Here is a 20,175-nt window from a genome sequence, read left to right as displayed (position 1 = left end):
CTTGAAGTTTAGAGAAAACTATGGACTTTTAGATACCGAGGAAGCAGGAGATCCCAGTATAACAGATGGCAATGATAATGCAGAGTAAATGATGGATCCCTGCTATCTAAACTCTATATCTTGTATGAGAATAGGATCGGTTTCATTGGTCAGAACCCCTCCACTGAAAAAAAACACTGGGAGAGGGAAGAGGGTGCCAATAACCATAGACAATAGTATGATTCTGCCCTACCACTGCCCCGGGCTATGGATCTCTCACAAGCCACAGCTGAGAAGTGGATCTCTCTTTGGAGATGTGGGGCAATAGCCAGGTCCCAAAGTATCTTGAACAATAAGAAACAAGAGGAATGAGTGCAGGTTCTGCAACCACTAAGGTAAAAGCAGCAAGTGTGAGGAAGAGGAGTCTTCTAGGCATCTATAAAAGAGAAACTGAGCCTAGTGGGAAAATGGGAGGCCAAAGGGTAGAAACTGCAAGAAGAGAGATCAAAAGGAAAACAAAGGGCATCATCCCTCGGGAAGCTGGCGAGCCAGCAACCCATAAGGGCGATGATATGAATAGCAAGCAGCTGTGTGCCCTCGTACCTGGGGAGAAAGAGGCTTGGTTCCCACACAGAAGAGGATTTCTCTCAATGCTGTACATTTAGTTTTCTTAGGAGAGTAGATCACTTTTGAAACAATTATTTATTCAGAGGGGTAAACCATGTTCTAATACAATGAGCCCTTGAATTTTAGAATGGCTAACAGTATTACAGTTTCCTTTCCCAGCTCCACTCATCCACACAACAAGCAACAAGAATGACAGCCTAAACAGAAAGTTGACACGTCATCTAAAAGAGAAAGGGTTGAGAGAAGACTCCCATTTCAAATGACATTAAAATAATTGGGCCTGGCAGGTTCTGTAGCATCTATGCATTGAAGTCCCAAGTACCCTCATCTGATGGGGCTAGGAGTGTGGAAATGGTAATGCAGGCTCAGCTCTTGACCAACCCCCTCAACCCAGGTTTCGGAATAGCATTGATGGGCCTTGGTTGCATAGAACCATCTCTAGGCCTCCTTGGCCAAAACAAAGGTTGCCCGAAAGCAAATAGGCAGAGGAAGAAGCTACCTCAGAAATATAGTGGAAAGCAAAATGCTACGGATAAATGTGAAGTGTGAAAATCCAGAACAGCAGCTCAGAACATACCAGCAATAACTTGTAGCTGTGCCTTGTACGCTTCGCGCAGGTGTCCTACCTTTCCTAGATAGAAGTAGGCTTCCTGAATGCACACACCCTCCTCCCTACTGAGACCAGACGGCTGCAGCTTTTGGCAGAAGAGAGAGCCCTTCCTCATCCCAGCCTCCCCAAAAGCCCTTTCCCATACTCAGCAGAATCTAAAGATGCAAGTCCGATTCTCATTTACACTACACACCACTTTGGCAGTGTAAAAGAGCTTTCAAATGGGGGTAGCTGTAAACTAGAATGGCATGCAGGACTGTCATGTAAATGAGAATCAGACCCTTTGCCATTTAAACACTCCCACAAAAAAATTCATTTTCAGGTTAAACTGATTTGCAATATTATATTTTAAAACGTATTTTAGGTTTATTCTTCTCTAATGCTGACCTTGGAATGGGCATGCATGGCTTTGTCATCTCTAGGCTTGGACTGTGGTAATATTCTCTACTTAGGGTTACCTAGAACCTCCAGAAGCTCCAAACAGTGCAGAGTATAGCTGGCCACCTCCTGAGAGGTGCAATTCACCACAAGCACAAGAACTTGCAGTTCTCTCCTAGTCTGATGTAACTTCCCACTTGTGCCAGATGCTATTCAAAGTGAGTGGCTGCCTCTCACCCTAGAGCTCATCATGGCCGTTCAGATTGGAAGGCTCTTGTTGTCCGTTTCCATAGTCAAGCACCCCAAAAGTGGCAGCAGTGGATCACAGTTGAAAGTCTCCTGCCTTTGGAAGCTGGAAGCGTCTTGACTATGAGGCCACCATGCAAGACATTTATTTTGGTTCGTATTTGAGTGACTGCTTTTTGTTTTGCTCCAATGTGTTTTAGTTCCGTTTTCTAAATGGTAAAACTAATTTTAGCAATGGCCCCAACTCAGAGACATGGATCCAAACACCCACGGCTTTAGGGAAAAACTGAATCCAGATCCTAACTTCTTGGCTCATGCTCAACTATACCTACATTTGTGTTTCAGTATTTGCAATTGCACCACTTAGCTGTCTTGGCAACAGGTGTGATAGAAATTAGTAAATAAGCATTTGAAGGACAATTCAAGGGAATTTTTTTCCTGTTGTTCTCATAGTTAAACACTCCAGGAGCAGCAGCAATGGCTCTGACAGTGGAGAATGCTCTAAGAAGCAGAAGAGAATCAGATCTGAAAAGATCATCAGTAACATTTCACTGTAGTGGTTAGGTTCTCCAGCCATTGTGGACTGGAACACAGCAAATGGCACCAGCAAATCCTGCTGGAAGGTGGCATTTCCTATTTCCTAGTTCTGATTATAGACTTAACTCTGGCTTGTTTCCTTGGTCCTTCAGTTGTTCATGGAGAACTTCAAAGAGCTTCATGAACATTAGAAAAATAAAATTCAGGACTACGTTATGCTGCCAAAACACCTTTTAAAATCCCTTTTCCCTCCCGTCAACAAGCCACCCACAGACAGTCAAAAATTACGTCTACTTCCATAAATAAGGTCTGTTTGACCTAGCACTTTACTTCTGCGTCATTAGATTTCTTTTGTGACGGTGAGTGAATCACATAGGAGGGCAGCTGGCCATCTCTTCTATTCATTTCAGCACTCACCATCTAGTCACACAAAGAACAGAAGGTTGCACTACTGTGACATGTTTTTCCCTTTGCACGATGATGAGCTTACGGAGCTCTTTGACCATTCCATAGGAGGAGGGCGGTCTCTCTTTCAGTCTCACAGGGCACTCTGTTTCTCATGTTCACACAAGAAGGCATCTTGGATACCAAAGACTGAACTAAAGTATTTTAAGTTTTCTGAGTGACCAACCTGTTTTACCTAAATTCTCTTACAAAGCCTCTCTTATCTTTTCAGTACTCAAAGGGAAGGAAAGTGTATAATTAAGCAATAAGATACAAAAGGCTATGTGTTGCCAGGGGATTAATGGAGTCTACAGGCAATGTTCTGAGGCACAAGGCCAAAACTGGAGTGACTTCAACTACCTAAACAGTGCAATAATCCCCCAAAGAATGCACTACCTCAGGTGTGTGTGAGCTAATATAAAATGGCATTTAGGAAATATGAACAAATCCTGTCTGTGCATTACCTGGGTGTTAGTGATATAGTTATGACATCACTGACAACCAACTACAGAGCTTGGCTATTTTTTGTGTAATTTTACCCTATGCTATACAGATTTTAGGATTTCATGGGGGAGACCAGGGTTTCTCAAACTTGGGGTCCCGACTCAAAAGGGAGTTGCACAAAGGACAGAAGGCTATTGTAGGGGAGTCCCAGTATTGCCATCCTTACTTCTGTGCTGGGTGGCCAAAGAGCGGTGGATGCTGTCCGGATGCCCAGCTCTGAAGGCAGCGCCCCACCAGCAGCAGTGCTGAAGTAAGGGTGGTAATACCATAGCAAACCACCCTTACTCATGTGCTGCTGCCTTCAGACCTGGATGGCCGGAGAGTGTCGGCTGCTGGCCGAGGGCCCAGCTCTGAAAGCAGCACCGCCGCCAGCAGTAGCACAGAAGTAAGGATGGCAATACTGTGGACCTCCCTACAATAACCTTGCAACCTCCCCTAGAACTCCATTTTGGGTCAGGGCTCCTAGAGTTACAACATGGTGAAATTTCAGCTTTTAAATATCTGAAATCATGAAATTTATGATTTTTAAAAGCCTATGACCGTGAAATGAACCAAAATGGACGGTGAATTTGGTAGGACCCTATTTATAACAATTACAAGCACAAATTGTCAACAACACATGTCCAAATACACAAAGTAAATATCCTTAAATGAACTCTAATGAGTTCTTAAGCAGCATTTCTCTTACTTTACCTATCTGTAGGTTTTGATTATTATTGATGGAAATATTTTTTGTTGCTTTGTGTGTGTACAGTGAAATCAACGTTTAGCGACATTTACTGATAAAAATCTACTCTTTCCACAGCTATACCTGTAGAACAAAGCAGACTTTGTCCCATCATTTCCAACGTTCATTTTTCCTCTGAAACATCACTAATAAAAACCCAGGAAGAAAAGAGATGAATAGGACCAAAAAACTGACCAAACTTAAATACTTTAACCAACTTTTGCATTCACTTCACGATTTAGCTAATGAATGATAACTCAGACCTTGGCTGCAAATTTCTTAGCAGAAGGACTAAGCGTAAATGTGAAAGGGCCAGGGAGGGGTTTTAATCTCTAAATTGTTCCCCACCCTTGTCTGGTAACAGTGACTTCTGCTTTCTGGCAGCTGCCTCCACTCCAAATGTTTTCCCCATAGCTGTCAGCATCCCACTCACACGTCGGCTGGACGCCAGCTGCTGGAGAGGTGAAGAGGGACATTATTCATCCGGGATATAACTAAACCCCGATGAGAGAAACAGTCCCTCCAAGCAGCTGTTTAACAGCAGCAACTGGAATGGATGCAACCAAAGAAAACCCTCCCCTCCCCATTGTGCTTCTGCTAAAAAAAAAAAAGGGGGGGGGGCAGAGGGAGACGATGGTGGAAGAATAAGGCAATCACCTCTCTTGTGGGAATAGTTACTAGGGTTTATAAAAAGTGTGTTGCACATGCTAGATTGTTAAATTTGTAAATACAGGCTGCTAAATTCTACCCTGATTTACATCTTGTTCTAACCCACTGACTTCCCTGGGTTGCTGAGTGCTTAGGTGAGGGTAGCAGTTTGCTGGGGGGAGAGGGTGGGTTGGTTTTTCTTTAAATACATATTTTAAAAGTTACATTCTGTTTGAAATATACCAGCATGACATCTATTTAAAATAATCAGCCAAATGTATTTCATTTGAAATACATTTATTCTTCTGTACATTTTGTGTTAAATATATGGTACGAATTGTACTGTTATAATACAGTACATTCTGTAGATCATGGGAAAACTATACGCTAAATATATTATTTTTCCGTCTGGCTTTTGGGAGACTACATTCTCCAGATCAGTTTCTTCATCCTCCTAAACTTTCCTTCCTTTGCAGGGATTCCCAGTTTGGCTTTAAAAAAGACAGGACATTTTCCTAAAATGTGTGTGGAATTTAGCCAAATGATGAAGAGGCACCAACTAGGGTTCTTCTATGAAACACGATTTCTGGAAGATGTCAGAGGTGAACACTGAGTTTCCTACTAGAGAACTTCTTGGATCAGCACATACCTACTAGCTCTCTTAAACTACTTTCATGTATCCTTTGCAGAACAGTGACAGAAAGAACCCACCCCCTAGCAGTGAGCAGTCCCTGGGTGACAAAAAATACTGATCCCCTAGCAGTGAGCAGCTAATGTGTGGCAAGAAAATATCTTCATAGGACAGGAAACCAACCACCTCTTGCAGAGGACAGCCTCTGTGTGGTAGAATATCCACTTTTTGGGGTGGGTGGGGCCCTATGTGACAGGAAAACATCCACTTGAGACAGGTGGTCATCCACATGTGGAATTAAAGCATTCACATCCAAGAGCTGGCAACCTGTGTAGAGCAGGAATATACTTGCCTCCTGGAGTGGGCAGAGCTGAACATCAGGAAAAGACCTGCCCCCCAGCATGGCAAGTTGCATGTGGAAGTGGCAGTTTCCCATTCCATGAGATCATATAATAGATCACAGTGCAAAAGCATGTAGTGGAGAAACACATTTTTAGGGCACGATGGATTTAGGATTGTGATACAACAGGCTCCAGCTCTGTCACTAGAACACATGCAAATGCTAAATCAGCCAGAATCAACAGAACAGTCATAATTAATTAAAGAGACGAATGGGCTTGTACTGAGGAAACAGAACATTCATTGGCCTCTCCACAGTTGTGATTCACAGGGGCATTTCAGCCAGCTAGCAGAGTGAAGCATGCACATTGTTAGACAAAATGACTGAATTGCAGGCAAAATCTGTAGTACTAACCCCTAGCCCTGCAAGAGACCTGTGCTCACCCTGTAGGATTTCCTTCCCAACAGCCAGTTTTTTAAGCATGGCTGGTTCCACTTCTCTTCACTTTCAGTCTCTCTCTTTGCCAGTGGCCAATTCTGTCTCATTTTGATCCAACGGAACTAACCCACTCCTTTTCTCAAGCATGGTCTGTTTGTATCAATCTATTTAGGTACATATGACTCTCCTCACTGCAGTACCTAAACCTCTCACAGTTAGTCATTTATTATTTGTATTATGGTAGTGCCTCAGGGGGCCCAACTCACAGACCAGGACACTATTGTGGCGGGCACCATACAAACACACAAAGAGATGGTCCTTGTCCCTGGATGTTCGTATCACTAGCTGGTGGCAGAAGAACTAGAGTGCCAAACAAGGCGCCTCTAACTGAAGGAGCCAACCAGGGAGGCAACAAGAGGGGAGCAATCCGGCACACATTTAATCCATATCTTTAAAAATCTGAAACACTCCCACAGAAGCTGCTTTTCCCTGTGAAAGAAAACACTCGTGGATTTCAGTGTACCTCTGCTTTCCCCTCCACATCTACCAGAGACAACAACGGCAGGCTTGCTAAGCCTGGGTGCAGGGCCAGTAATGTGTTGGATGGAAACTTCTATTTTCATTGTCTTTGGGGAACATGAAGTTTTTTACTTGCTGTGGCCCATGCAGTACAAGGAAGTCCCCCAGGCTACTGCTCAAGTGGGTCCACAGTCCTGGATCATCCAGACTTAAGGAACTAAACTCAGCAGCAGCTGTTTCTTGTGCCTCCACCACACTCTTCTCTGATCTACACTTTTCTTCAGCAATGCGCATGGTTACATCCATTTGAGATGGAGATATGGATGCTGCCGTAGCTGCCAGGTCACCTGCACTCTGACTAACTGGAAGATCAGGCATCTCCTCACCAGCCACATCTTCACTGGGGCCAGAAGGCTCATCATGAACATTTGTGTCTATGTATCTCAGGAGAGCTCCTTCCTGCTTAGATAGAAAAGCTTCCTTTGCTTGCTTTCTTTTTCTGAATGCTGCCCCAGAGGGGCGTTTTCTTCTTTCACTCATGACTGCTGTTCTGTGCCAGCCATAGTGGCTCTCAACACTCAATTGAAGGGGACAAATAAGCAGGCTGGTAGCAGGGCCTGAGTGAGGGAAGATATCAGCGTCTTAAGGGCCTAACTGGCTCCTACTACTTCAGTTGACTGCCTATTCTCCTCAAGTGGGTTCAGGGAAGCAGCAGGAAACAGGAAGCTCCCTGAGAAGCTGGTGTTAATCAGTCCAGGCTCCTGGGGGTGCTAGAGAGTTACATAACAGCAGAGCCGTAACTAGGGATTTTTGCGCCCGAGGCAAGGGACAGGGGCGGCACGTCCGGCTCTTCGGCGGCAGGTTCCTCTCGGAGGGAAGGACCTGCCGCCGAATTGCCGCCGTTCTTCAGAAATGTGCATGTGCCCCCCCCCACAGTCTGGCACCTGAGGCGGCCACCTCAGTTCGCCTCATGGTAAGGCCAGCCCTGCCTGGGTGGCAAACACAGCCCTGTATTTTATCTAGTGCAGAGAGAGAGGGCGGGCTTAGGAGCATCAAGTTAGAAACATACAATAGGCTCCCTGGGCCCGATTCTCATTTCCACAGAGGCCCTTTCACCCTGTTCTGGTGTAAAGGGGCTCAAAGTAGGTGTAACACTAACAGTTTACGATCCCTTTAGGCTGTCAGAGTGCAGTGTACAGGGGAAATAAAAATCAGGCCCATTAGGTCTAATCCCAACAGGGTTGACTCAGCCCTTCATCCTTCTGAGACTGATAAATTAAGTCCCAGGCAGTTTGCTGTGTGTGGGTCTTTCAGACATCACCTTAATAACCATGGTCCCGTGCATGGATATTGCACCTCTGAGCTATCGCCCTCCACCCAGAGGTGGCTGCAGTTCACTGGTGAAGCGATTCCTGTTTCCAAGGTGGTTAGAGATCTTTTGGAATGAAAGGTCCTCTATAGCAATAGGGCCTCTCATCAAATTGCACAATATTATTTATTTAACATTTAACTGGGAAAGTTTTGGTGCTGCATATCATCACAGGACTGCAATTGTTATGCAGGCAGGGCAGGTGCACTGCAGAATCTCCCCACGCTGCTCTGACAAGGCATTATGCTAATGACCCACCTCACATCCACTTGTTCTGTTGCTGGTCCTACTGAACAGAGGCATCCAGAGTGTTGCAATAAGTATGGTAATTTGGTAACATGGTAAAGTGTTCACTAGAGACTACATAAGGCATCATACGGCTACTCTCTTTCCTTCTGAATTTTTGGAGACATGTGCAAGGAAGAACTTTCAGAGTGAACATTAGATGGAGAAACAGAGGCATAGAGAAATTAAAGCAAACATTTTCAAATGTCGGTAACTCAATAGTTAGGCATCTGAATCCATATTCAGGTCGCTAGATAAGTGACCAGATTTTTAAAGGTACTGAGAATCCTTTGGGCATGTCTCCATTGCATCTGGGAGCAAGCCACCCAGCCCAGGTCCACAGACTCGTGTTATCAAGGCTCGTGCTAGTGCTCTATAAATACCTGTGTGGACGTGGAGGCTTGGGCTGGAATTCAGGCCCTGAAGCCTGGGGAGAGGGTGAGGGATGTGGGCTCAAGAGCCTGAGCTGCACCATCAAAGCAATGTCTGCACAGCTATGTCTAGAGCACTAGTGCGAGTGTGTGGACAAGGGCTGTGAGGCTCACTCCCAGATGTAGTGCAGACATGCCCCTCATCCTCACTGAACTGCCTGTCATTTGTGGGAGCCCCGGGTCTCTAAAAATCAGGCCACCAAGTAGGTACCTTACTCCAGCTGCCCACGTTTAACATTTTTTAGCTGAAGTTACTTGCCCAAGGTGTCACAAGCTAGTGGCAGAATCCAAAACGGCATTAAGGTCCACTTACAGCCACTCCCTGCTCTCCCCAATTGACAACACTGCCTACAAAATTATGTATTTAATTTTGTCTGAGGGAAGGGATAGGGCTAGAGCTTTAAGTAATATTGCACCTTCCCGTTAAACAGGGCTTCTTTTTCAGAAAAGAGCTCCACAGTTATTTACTTGGGCAGTTTTAATCAACTGGCATAGGGATGAATAGAATGTCCTAAATCCTAGGCCCCAAAAACAATCAAAAAAGTGGTTTGAATTAAGTATGCAATAGACTCTGTCTATTCCATATGAATGACAGGGAGACCCATTGCAAATAACTGAATTTAGCTAACTAGGGAATAATTAAATTAACACAATTTAAAATGTGAAGATAATATACCAGAAAATGTTAATATGGAGTGTAGGTTAGCTTAAGTTATTTATAATCTGCTAGTACATACATGACAGTGCATTTACTATATTAAATTAGTAATTCAAACCCTTACTGCAGCACTCAGTTACCATTCCTTTGAAGAGGAGTGTGCAGAGGCCATTGCTTTTTCGGGGGCGGGGGATCCTAAATGTGCATATTAATGAGGTACCATTCTGTCCTATGTCACATTAAGGGGATTTACAGGCATTCAGGATTTTTCCAGGCATCCCGATTGTTCACATTTGCTATCTGGTCACCCTACCTGAGGCTTAAATAGTTCACCTGAACCAAGGCTCAAACAATCCCCTTGCCCAGAAAAAAAGAATCTGTTGTTTTGTTTTTGTTCAATCAACATTTTCTGCACTCTGTGGCCTTGAACTTGTAACTCTCTTCAGGTTCTCCTGTAGTTTCCAGTTTCCCTGGGCCACATCAGACCTTCCATTCCTTGAGTGAGTATAAGCAATTGCTTAAGCAGAAGCTTGCTGTACTGTGGTTTGGGTATTTTAGAAGTAGAAATTACTCATGTTTCTTCTGAGGAATTCTCAGTGTTTGCAGAGAGCGTTAACTTAGAACCTCTCTAATTTATTCCCACAATATTACAGATCTGTCAATCCTTCCCATCTTCTTTAGGGGTTTACTCTTGCTGTGACTAGAATAACTCAACCACAATGAGTATCAAATTATCTTCATTAGGGATCTGTGTGTACATGTGCATAAGGAGCGTGCCTGGGTGAGGCTGTCTGTGGCATGGGTGGATTTATGGGTATAGAACGTATGTGCTCTTGTGGCTAGGAGAAACATGTGCACAAGGGAGGAGAAGGTGAGTTGCACGTGCATGAGAGACAAGTTGCATGTGTGTCAGGAGACTAAAGTGTGTGCATGCCTGCGTCTGTGTCCATGGCTGTACAGTGTGTGTGCCCACACACAACTGGCATGTATGTATATTTTCATGTTTATGAGCAGTATGAATTATGAGGTTATTATGGGAATGCCTAAGGACCAAGCAAGAACAGGGACCCATTGTGCTAGGCACTGTATAAACACAGAGTAGGAGCCAATCCCTGCCCTGAACAGTTTACAATCTAAACCGTCATGACAGACAAAAAGGTAAGGGAATGGAGCATAACACACATGCAACGTGAATAGTGTGATGGTGGCAAATGTCATGTTAGTGCCACAATATTATTGATTTTAATTTTTGGGGCAGGTTGTCATGAGTAGGGTATGAGCTAAATGGAAAGACAAAGGGAGGGAGTGGGGTGAGGAGGACAGGACTGAGGGGAAGAGGATGGGAAGGAAGGTAGGAGAGGCAGTTGTGGAGTGAATGAGTGCAGTATGACAGATGTATGTGTCATCCTGAAAAATAAGACGGAACATTATCCAGTGTTTTCTCCTCTTCTCTTAGCTTGACTTTTGGTAGGCATGAGGGTTGGAGAGCATCTATGGGATAAGACAAAGAATGAGAGTCCCTAGTGATACAGGGTGTGATAAACCTAGTGATTTCCTACAAATTTTGGAACAGCCTTCCGAGGGAAACGGTGGGGGCGAAAGACCTCTCTGGCTTCAAGATTAGGCTTGATAAGTTTATGGAGGGAATGGTTTGATGGGATAATGTGATTTTAGTCAATTAGGCATTAACGTGCCATCGCGGGTAAAATGAGGGTCCGGCTGTAGAATCTTGCCTGTATGCTGGGGGTTCTACTGATCGCCATATTTGGGGTCGGGAAGGAATTTTCCTCCAGGGTAGATTGGCAGAGGCCCTGGAGGTTTTTTGCCTTCCTCCGCAGCATAGGGCAGGGGTCGCAGGCTGGAAGATTCTGTTGTGGGTGGGTCAGCTTTTGTGGCCTGCATCATGCGGGAGGTCAGACTAGATGACCATATTGGTCCCTTCTGACCTTAAAGTCTATGAGTCTATGAGTCTAAATCTGTTCTCCAGCCCCATACAGAAGAATTTGAATAGTGTGGGAATTCCCCTTCTGACCAAGGCTGGAGGGAGGGAAGAGTCTTTCCACAAGACTTATGAGTGTGCTCCTTTATTAGCTTCCCAAAGTGAGAATTTCTTTTTCATTCTCTGTGTCTTCTAACCTGCTCCAAGGGTGGTAATACAAGACACTTGTGCTGTGTTCCCAAGCGAGCTAAGCAGGGGGCCATACCAGCACATGTGGTGAACAAATGCTGCATGTGTGCAGTAGTATGTCAAAGCTGAGATACGTCCAAATGGATAGAACATATGACCAGATCCACATATGCCAGGCACCCATACAGATACCCACCCTCCCACCCAAGTCACCCCACCATACAAACATCCACATCTACAAGCACACACGGACAAACACAAAGATGCATACACACCACTGCCACAGCCAGATGCACACATACTCTTTCTCATATATAAATACCCATGCAGACAGACACCCTATAATACAGACAACTCACTCATCACAAACAGAAAACACCCCCTTTTTCAGACACAAAGTTTTATTGTCAGTAACAGTTTAATAAACGAAGGGAAATTTTGATAGACTCATGAATAACTTTAAGGGCATGGGAAGAGAAAAGAAAATGGGATCAACACAGGTGATCTTCTTGGATAGCTTTCCAGTTTTGTGTGTGAATGAACAAAGGAGTAGACTGGCACAGATCACCAGCTGATGGATGCACCAGTGGTGCAGACAGAAGCTTTTGAATGCACATAGCATGGAAATAATTTGTGCACTGGGAGGCAAAAATTAGTGGGACAAGTGAACACAACGGATGTCATAGATCTGAATTTTAAATATTTAACACAGACTCACGAAATCTTACATGGAAAGATCACTGGAAATTTGCATAGATACAAGCACGGCCACAATCATAGAAAAATGGCTGGAGAACTATAAACAAAGTTCCACAGCAGTGTATCAAGTTTGTGGGATATATTTAGTACAGGGATTGGCAACCTTTGGCATGCGGCCCACCAGGGTAAGCCCCCTGGCGGGCCGGGCCAATTTGTTTACCTGCCACGTCCGCAGGTTCGGCCGATCGCGGCTCCCACTGGCTGTGGTTCGCCGTCCCAGGCCAATGGGGGTGGCGGGAAGTGGTGGCCAGCACATCCCTCAGCCCATGCCGCTTCCTGCAGCCCCCATTGGCCTAGAGCGGCGAACTGCGGCCAGTGGGAGCCGCGATCGGCCTAACCTGCGGACTCGGCAGGTAAACAAACCGGCTCGGCCCTCCAGGGGGCTTACCCGGGCGGGCTGCATGCCAAAGGTTGCCAATCCCTGGTCTAGTGGGATGTCCCAGTGATCAATGTGAGATCTGATCGATTCTAACATCTGTATTAATGCTCTAGAACAGGGGTGGGCAAACTTTTTGGCCCGAGGGCCACATCGGCATTGCGAAACTGTATGGAGGGCCGGGTAGGGAAGACTGTGCCTCCCCAAACAGCCTGGTCCCTGCCCCCTTCCACTTCCTGCCCCCTGATTGTCCCCCTCAGAACCTCCGACCCATCCAACTCTCCCCAGCTCCTTGTCCCCTGACCGCTCCTTTCCGGGACCCCCACCCCAACTGCCCCCCACGATCCCCCCATCCAACCCCCCCTGTTCTCTGTCCCCTGACTGCCCCACCCCCATCCACACCCCCGACTCCTATCCACACCCCCACCCCCTGCCAGCCCCCCTGGGACACCCACGCCTATCCAACACCCCCTGCTCCCTGTCCCCTGACTGCTCCCCCCCAGAACCTCTGCCCCATCCAACTGCCCCCTGCTCCCTGTCCCCTGACTGCCTCCCAGGACTCCCTGCCCCTTATCCAAACCCCCGCCCCCTTACCATGCGGCTCAGAGCAGCAGAAGCTCACAGCCCCACCGCCTGGCCAGAGCCAGCCACGCCGCCCGTGCTGCCCGGCAGGAGCGGCGGGCCAGAGCGCGGGCTGCGTGGCGCGCTGAGGCTGCCGGGGAGGAGGGACAGCGGGGGAGGGGCCGGGGGCTAGCCTCCCTGGTTGGGAGCTCAGTGGCCAGGCAGGACGGTCCCAGAGGCCGGATGTGGCCCACGGGTCGTAGTTTGCCCACCTCTGCTCTAGAAGAATATGTAGAGAGCATGCTAGTTAAGATACTGTATTTGGGTCTGTAATATAACTCACTGAGTATCGAGAAATAATATAAAGAGAACTTACAGTGGTTAGAAAAATGGGTAGGGAAGAAGATTACATTTCCAACCTGAACAAACGTAAGCTATTACATCTGGATAAAGAAAACAAAATAAATTTGAAAAATGGTAATGACAGAATAAACTAAGAAGTGAACTTTAAAAAAAAAAAGTGATTTGGGGGCTGCATATACAGTATCATTCCCATCATGGAATAGAGAGGTGATCATTGCTCTATATATGATATAGGTTAGATTGCACCTAACATACCATATTGATATTCTGGGCACCTCAGTACCAGAAAGAAGTGGACTAATGCTGTCTGACTAATGAAATGGATAGATGGCCAGGATGAATAGAGAGCAGCACTGCTGGACGTGCCTTTGCCTGCAGTAGACTGTGGTTGATGCAAGGTGGTTATGTTGAAATGCTAACAACTACAGAAATATCCAACAGACTGAGATATTGCATCCTCCCCTGAGGTGACGCAGAAGGCAATGTTGAAGAGGAAAATCTTCCCTAAGGAAGGTGGTGCCGAAGAGCAGGCAGGTTGGTAGATGAAGTTCATGGAAGTATTCAGCAGCCACCAGACCTGCAGATATTCAAGCAGACTGTCCCAGTCAAAGTGGAATGCATATGGGGCTGGTTGTGCGTGCAAGGCAGTATTTACAGTCAAAGTAAGTCAGCAGGAGAATACGAGAGTGAAAGGTGAAATGAAGAGCATTGCCTATTGGCAGTACCATCAGGCCTCAGGTTCAAAAGATTATGAGAATGGGACGTTTCTGCCTAAATTAACGGGTGGGGAAAAGTGAGGATAGAAAACAACAAAACTAGGAAATAATGTACATTTGGGGCCTGATCCAAAGCCCACCAAAGTCACTGGGGGCCTGTCCATTGACCTCAGTGGGCTGTGACCAGGTACCTGACCCATCCCACTTACTCCCACATCTCTCTAAAAAAAAAAAAGAAATGTAAGGAAAGTCAGCGTTTCTCACCTTACTACCTTGGTGCCGTTCCTCATGACCTGCATGTCCACCATGCAGCCACCAGTAACGTAAGCAGCCAGGTTCAGCTCTGAGAACTCAGCCTGCAGTGAAGTGAAAGAACAGAGCGTTACATGATGACAGAAAACACAAAGAATAAATTGACAGAAATGCAAAACTGTCTTCACACGGAATGTTTCTTTCAAAACTTTTCCATGAGGCAACAGCAGATCCAATTACTGCTGATTTGCAATGGAAACACTGGAAAAGTGTTTATTGCTCCAACACTAATGCTGCATGACTACTTGGGATTAGGTTTATGGCAATAATAAATACTAAAGGAATTAAGAATCATCAGGCCAAAAAACAAAAACAGAGGTAAAGTCATTTGAATATGACTCAAGTTCCCACTTGGAAACATTCATTTGGAATTATGTCTGAATCCGCTGTCATGGCACTGGCCAGCTATAAACCTAATGCAAGAGATTTATGCCTCCCTTAATAGCCAAAAACCTCATTATGCTGCAGGAAGGTGACAAACAGGGGAATCTAGCTGAAGTGGCTTAGCTATTAAAGGTTTAACTATTAAATGTTTAGTGGAGCTGGGTAGGTTACTAAGTTAATGTTTAATTATTAAAACAATTCAGTGCATTCTCTTTATAAAGTGTAACTCACACTCACGAAAAGGTTAGCAAAGAATAATTAAGCAATTAGAGGTAAAAGGTGAGTTCCAGGTGACTACACTTGCTGCATGTCTCAGGTGGATCCAAGGACTTCAACAGTGTCATATATGTAATAATCCCCTAGAAATGCATTTGATTGAGGGCCTGATTACCAATATGAAATATAATGAAGAAAGGAGTGCAAACTAGACTTGCAGAATGTATTGAGCAGTATATGTGGGAGTAGGATGTCAATATTAGCCAGTCAGGATATTCAAAATTTCTAAAGGTCTTCCCTAATTACAGTTTAATGAATAAACTGTAGTGAGGCATAGTATGTCTGTCTAAAGTGCCTATCACCATAGCTTGCAAGGTCCTGATTCTGCAACAAGATACATGCAGGTAAACCCCTATACCCATATAAAGCCCTATTAAATCAACTGGGCTCCATGGGGATGAAGGCGTCTATCTGATTCTGTATCTCATTGCAGTCACAAGGCCTACATTTGGATGCAGAAAACTGATCTTCTCACTTGAATCATTACAAGGGAAAAAGGGGCCACATCTTTTAATTTCAGGTGTGGCTTTTCATTACAGATTTTTAAAAAAGCAATTGGGCAATGTTGTCCTCTAACTAGTTCAAACTGGCTTCTACCTACTTTCATAGCTATGCAGTGTTGCCAACTCTCACGATTTCATCATGAGTCATACAATAAATTAGTGTTTTTCTTAAAGGCCCAGTAACTGAAATCAAGAGATTGTATGAGACTCAGAGAATCATAGAATATCAGTGTCGGAAGGTGATATAGTCCAACCCCCGGCTCCAAGCAGGACCAATCCCCAACTAAATCATCAATATGTCAAATTTCATTTTAAAAAGTATCAGAGGCGTAGCCGTGTTAGTCTGAATCTGTAAAAAGCAACAGAGGGTCCTGTGGCACCTTTAAGACTAACAGAAGTATTGGGAGCATAAGCTTTCGTGGGTAAGAACCTCACTTCTTCAGATGCAAGTCATCTGAAGAAGTGAGGTTCTTACCCACGAAAGCTTATGCTCCCAATACTTCTGTTAGTCTTAAAGGTGCCACAGGACCCTCTGTTGCTTTTTAAAAAGTGTTTCTAACTCTCATAGATGCACAGAAAAGCTTGAAAATAAGAAGTGAATGCACCCTAAACGTTCAGAAACCAGAAGGCAAATAAAAATAACCCCACCATGATGGGGTGAGGCCCTGGGCTTACTGGTGACTTTTCCTAGTGGTTAGGATGCCGGGCCTCAACATTCCTCCCCGCCACCTCCAGTGCCCCTCGCCTGCAACTATAGCACTGCGAATTGGTGGCCGGGTCACTGATTAATCCCCTTCCAGGAAAGGAGAGTCCAGAGGAATATATAGGGTCCCATGCCCTCACAAAGAGAAGGTCTTCAGCCCTCTCCTGCAGGTGGCTTGCCCTTGCCCGGAGGCTCTCCACTTCACTATCCCTTCCTGACAGCAGACACAAGGGGTGGAAGAGAGGCAACAATATCAAGCACACTGGAGTGCTTTCAGGCTGCTTCCCTGGGCCACTGGCCTCCCCCCAACATCTCAAAGTCTAACATAAGATAGCAACGACAACAAAAAAGAATAGCAAAACTTTCAGCATAGCTGGGCTCAGTGCTAGCCCCTTCCTTGCAGCGATGGCATCTATAGCAGCCTTGCTCAGGAGCTGTCAGAACAGGTCTGTCCCTGTATCCTGTCAGCTCAGCTGTTGGCAGTCTGGCTCCCTTTTAAGTTCCTGCTCCAGTTGGAGCAGGCTCTGTAGGTGCAGGGGGCAGAGTCACCTGGGTCCAGCACTGCTCCTTAACCCCTTCAGTTCTAATGTGGGGTTTATATACCCCATCATGCCCACATTTAAAAAAAAAATCTCACAATTTTTTAGGCCTGAGTCTGACTTATGAGCTTTGAATGCTTGGGGTTAGCCATACTGATAATGCAATTGGCCAGCTACATTTAGTGCCGGTAACATCACATCTACTCTTCAAACATTGTAGGGAAATCCCTTAAACAACTTTTACATTGGAATCCTTCCATAACAGAAATTCCCCACCATCCAAAAGGAACTCTTTGTGCCAAGGAGTTCAAATGGGACCACAAGTGCACAAATGAACTACTGTCAGCTCTTTGATGATTGGTCATGTTCTCGCCAATATCACAGTTTTACCTACCCATCACCATGCCAGTGTTCTGATCTATACAAGATCTAAGTTAGTCTATCTCTATTGAGTCTATTAGAGCAAGAGAGTTCACCCCTCTCAGAATCATTGTTTCATGCTATCAGCAGACTCAGTCAGACATTGCTGCATCAGTTACCTACGGCTTACATTTGGAGGGTTAACGTGGCAACCATGAGTGGGCCAGAGACTTACTTTTAAAAAGTGCTTATATTCTGCACAATCTGAACATACCCTATGGACTATGTGTCACTCTGGAGGTTACCCTACTCTCACTCATGCAGTCTTTACTCAGGCCATCGACTTTCATGGAAATTTTGCCTGAGTGAGAAAATGTAGAATTGGACCATATGATAAGAACATAAGAACGGCCGTACCGGGTCAGACCAAAGGTCCATCTAGCCCAGTATCCTGTCTGCCGACAGTGGCCAATGCCAGGTGCCCCAGAGGGAGTGGACCTAACAGGCAATGATCAAGTGATCTCTCTCCTGCCATCCATCTCCACCCTCTGACAAACAGAGGCTAGGGACACCATTCCTTACCCATCCTGGCTAATAGCCATTAATGGACTTAACCACCATGAATTTATCCAGTTCTCTTTTAAACGTTGTTATAGTCCTAGCCTTCACAACCTCCTCAGGTACGGAGTTCCACAAGTTGACTGTGCGCTGCGTGAAGAAGAACTTCCTTGTATTTGTTTTAAACCTGCTACCTATTAATTTCATTTGGTGACCCCTAGTTCTTGTATTATGGGAATAAGTAAATAACTTTTCCTTATCCACTTTCTCCACATCACTCATGATTTGATATACCTCTATCATTATCAAATCCCCCCTTAGTCTCCTCTTTTCCAAACTGAAGAGTCCTAGCCTCTTTAATCTCGCCTCATATGGGACCCGTTCCAAACCCCTAATCATTTTAGTTGCCCTTTTCTGAACCTTTTCTAGTGCCAGTATATCTTTTTTGAGATGAGGAGACCACATCTGTACGCAGTATTCGAGATGTGGGCGTACCATCGATTTATATAAGGGCAATAATATATTCTCAGTCTTATTCTCTATCCCCTTTTTAATGATCCCTAACATCCTGTTTGTCATCAAAACTCCCTGATGTGTGTAAATAGCCCTATCCATATAAGGTATTTTTAGAGTGCCCAACACTGACCTATCCAAGCACACATTCTCACCTATTATCACCTTTTTCTGGCATTGGTTTTCTGCCTTACTCTGCTAAGTTAACAGCCATTGCCTCTTTCACCTAGGTGCTTTGTGCTATCAGACAGGCCCCTGATAGCTAACATTTGGAAGAAGGCTGAACCTTCAGCAAGAATTGTTTCCTGTTGATTTCCCATCATGCTCTGTATTTTTGGCTCTGTGGCTTTTCTAGGCCTGACAACTTCCTTGGCTGGATGCTCATGGTCTAATGCCTTTATGAACCTGCGCTCACCTTGCAGACAAAAGCAGTCAGTGCAGATAGAGAGAGATTGATAGATAACTGTGCATCAGAGGGGAAGGTCTGATGGTCCTTTCCTTGGCACATCGTGTAGTCATTTATACCTGTGCTAAGTGGATGTAGATGATACCATTCTAATCTGGTGATTTACACTCACTTTGCACTCCTGTAAATGACTGCTTAACATAGAATCAGGTCCAGGTCCAGTGAGCCTCCCAATAGACTCAGGATAGCAGGACTTGAACTAGTGCTCTAAAACAGCTGTAGAGACAGTGCTTTGAAATTACCTCTCAGGCTGGAGCTCGGACTCTGAAGCCTGTCCCCTCCCTAGGCTTCAGAGCCCGAGCCCCCACTTCAAAGTTTACCCTACACACCTTTTTTTAAGAGTACTTGAGAGAGCCTTGCTAGCCCCAAGTGTGTCAACCCATGCTGGAAGGCTGGCTCCCATTGACTACATAGCCATACCCTTTGTAACTCTGGGGGTCCCAGAATTTAGCAGACTCACATTTACATTTTGAGGTTAAACGACAAAAGACATTTTCCACAAAAAGTATTTAAGTGTTTTAACTCCTCCCTCCGCCCACCCCCCGCCAAACTTCCCAAACCTTCCTCAAACTTCAGAACTTTTTATGAAACCTCCAACTTCTCGGGACTCTTTCCATCTTGACACAAAGTTCTAGGTGCCAAAGAAACATTTTGGTTAAATATTTTTGAGGGGTTGAGGCGTTGTTTATATATTTGCTACAGAATAAAGCAGAAAATTACTCATAATTTAAAAGCATAAAATGAATTGTAAATGTAAATTAATTAGTTTTTGCCAATACCAATTCTCGATACTGTGATGTGGGAGACTTGGGCATAGGCCTGGAAAACATACACAGTTTTGGCACTGGCACAGCTATTTTGGTTAGGAACATGATTTTTTAAAAACCAAAACAGTGACATCTGTATAACCCCTAATGTGGGCGCAGCTAGTCCAGTTCAAAGGTGCCTTATACCAATATAGCTTATTCCCCTTTTTGTATGAGAACAAGCTATAGTAATATAAGCATATTTATGCCAATATAACTGTCCACACTTGGGGGTTTAAAGCTGTACAACTTGTGTGTTAAAATCCCTGTCCAAATCTCTCACTCCTTGAGCTAGAAGGGAGCTAAGGAGCACTTTGGAAGCAGCATGTTCATCCCCTGAAGAGTGGAGGGGAATGTATGTCTCATACTGTGGCAGTGATTGGCTGCAAAAGGAGTCCTGCCCACCAGCCATTGGTCAGAAAGTTGATGGTGGTGATGCAAGTCCAAAGGTATAAAGGGGCGGGGTGGGGCGGTGGGGTTG

The 20,175-nt window shown here is 45.1% G+C and overlaps 1 protein-coding gene across 5 annotated transcripts in view; it reads right to left on the bottom strand.

Moving 5' to 3' along the window:
* Positions 1-20,175, bottom strand: part of SYN3 (synapsin III) — a 242,317-nt gene that overhangs the window by 189,204 nt on the left and 32,938 nt on the right. For 4 of the 5 annotated variants that reach the window (XM_065409137.1, XM_065409172.1, XM_065409163.1 and 1 more), the window contains exon 3: positions 14,539-14,630. In XM_065409137.1, the coding sequence (XP_065265209.1) occupies positions 14,539-14,630 (92 nt within the window). Of the gene's footprint in view, positions 1-12,621; positions 12,625-14,538; positions 14,631-20,175 lie in introns of all 5 variants that reach the window. The other variant, XM_065409146.1, reaches the window with a different exon arrangement.

This window comes from Emys orbicularis, chromosome 1, assembly GCF_028017835.1.
Source record: "Emys orbicularis isolate rEmyOrb1 chromosome 1, rEmyOrb1.hap1, whole genome shotgun sequence".
Lineage (NCBI taxonomy): Eukaryota > Metazoa > Chordata > Testudines > Emydidae > Emys > Emys orbicularis.
Note: the sequence above shows the minus strand (reverse complement) of the source record. Positions and strands in the feature narration are given on the sequence as shown.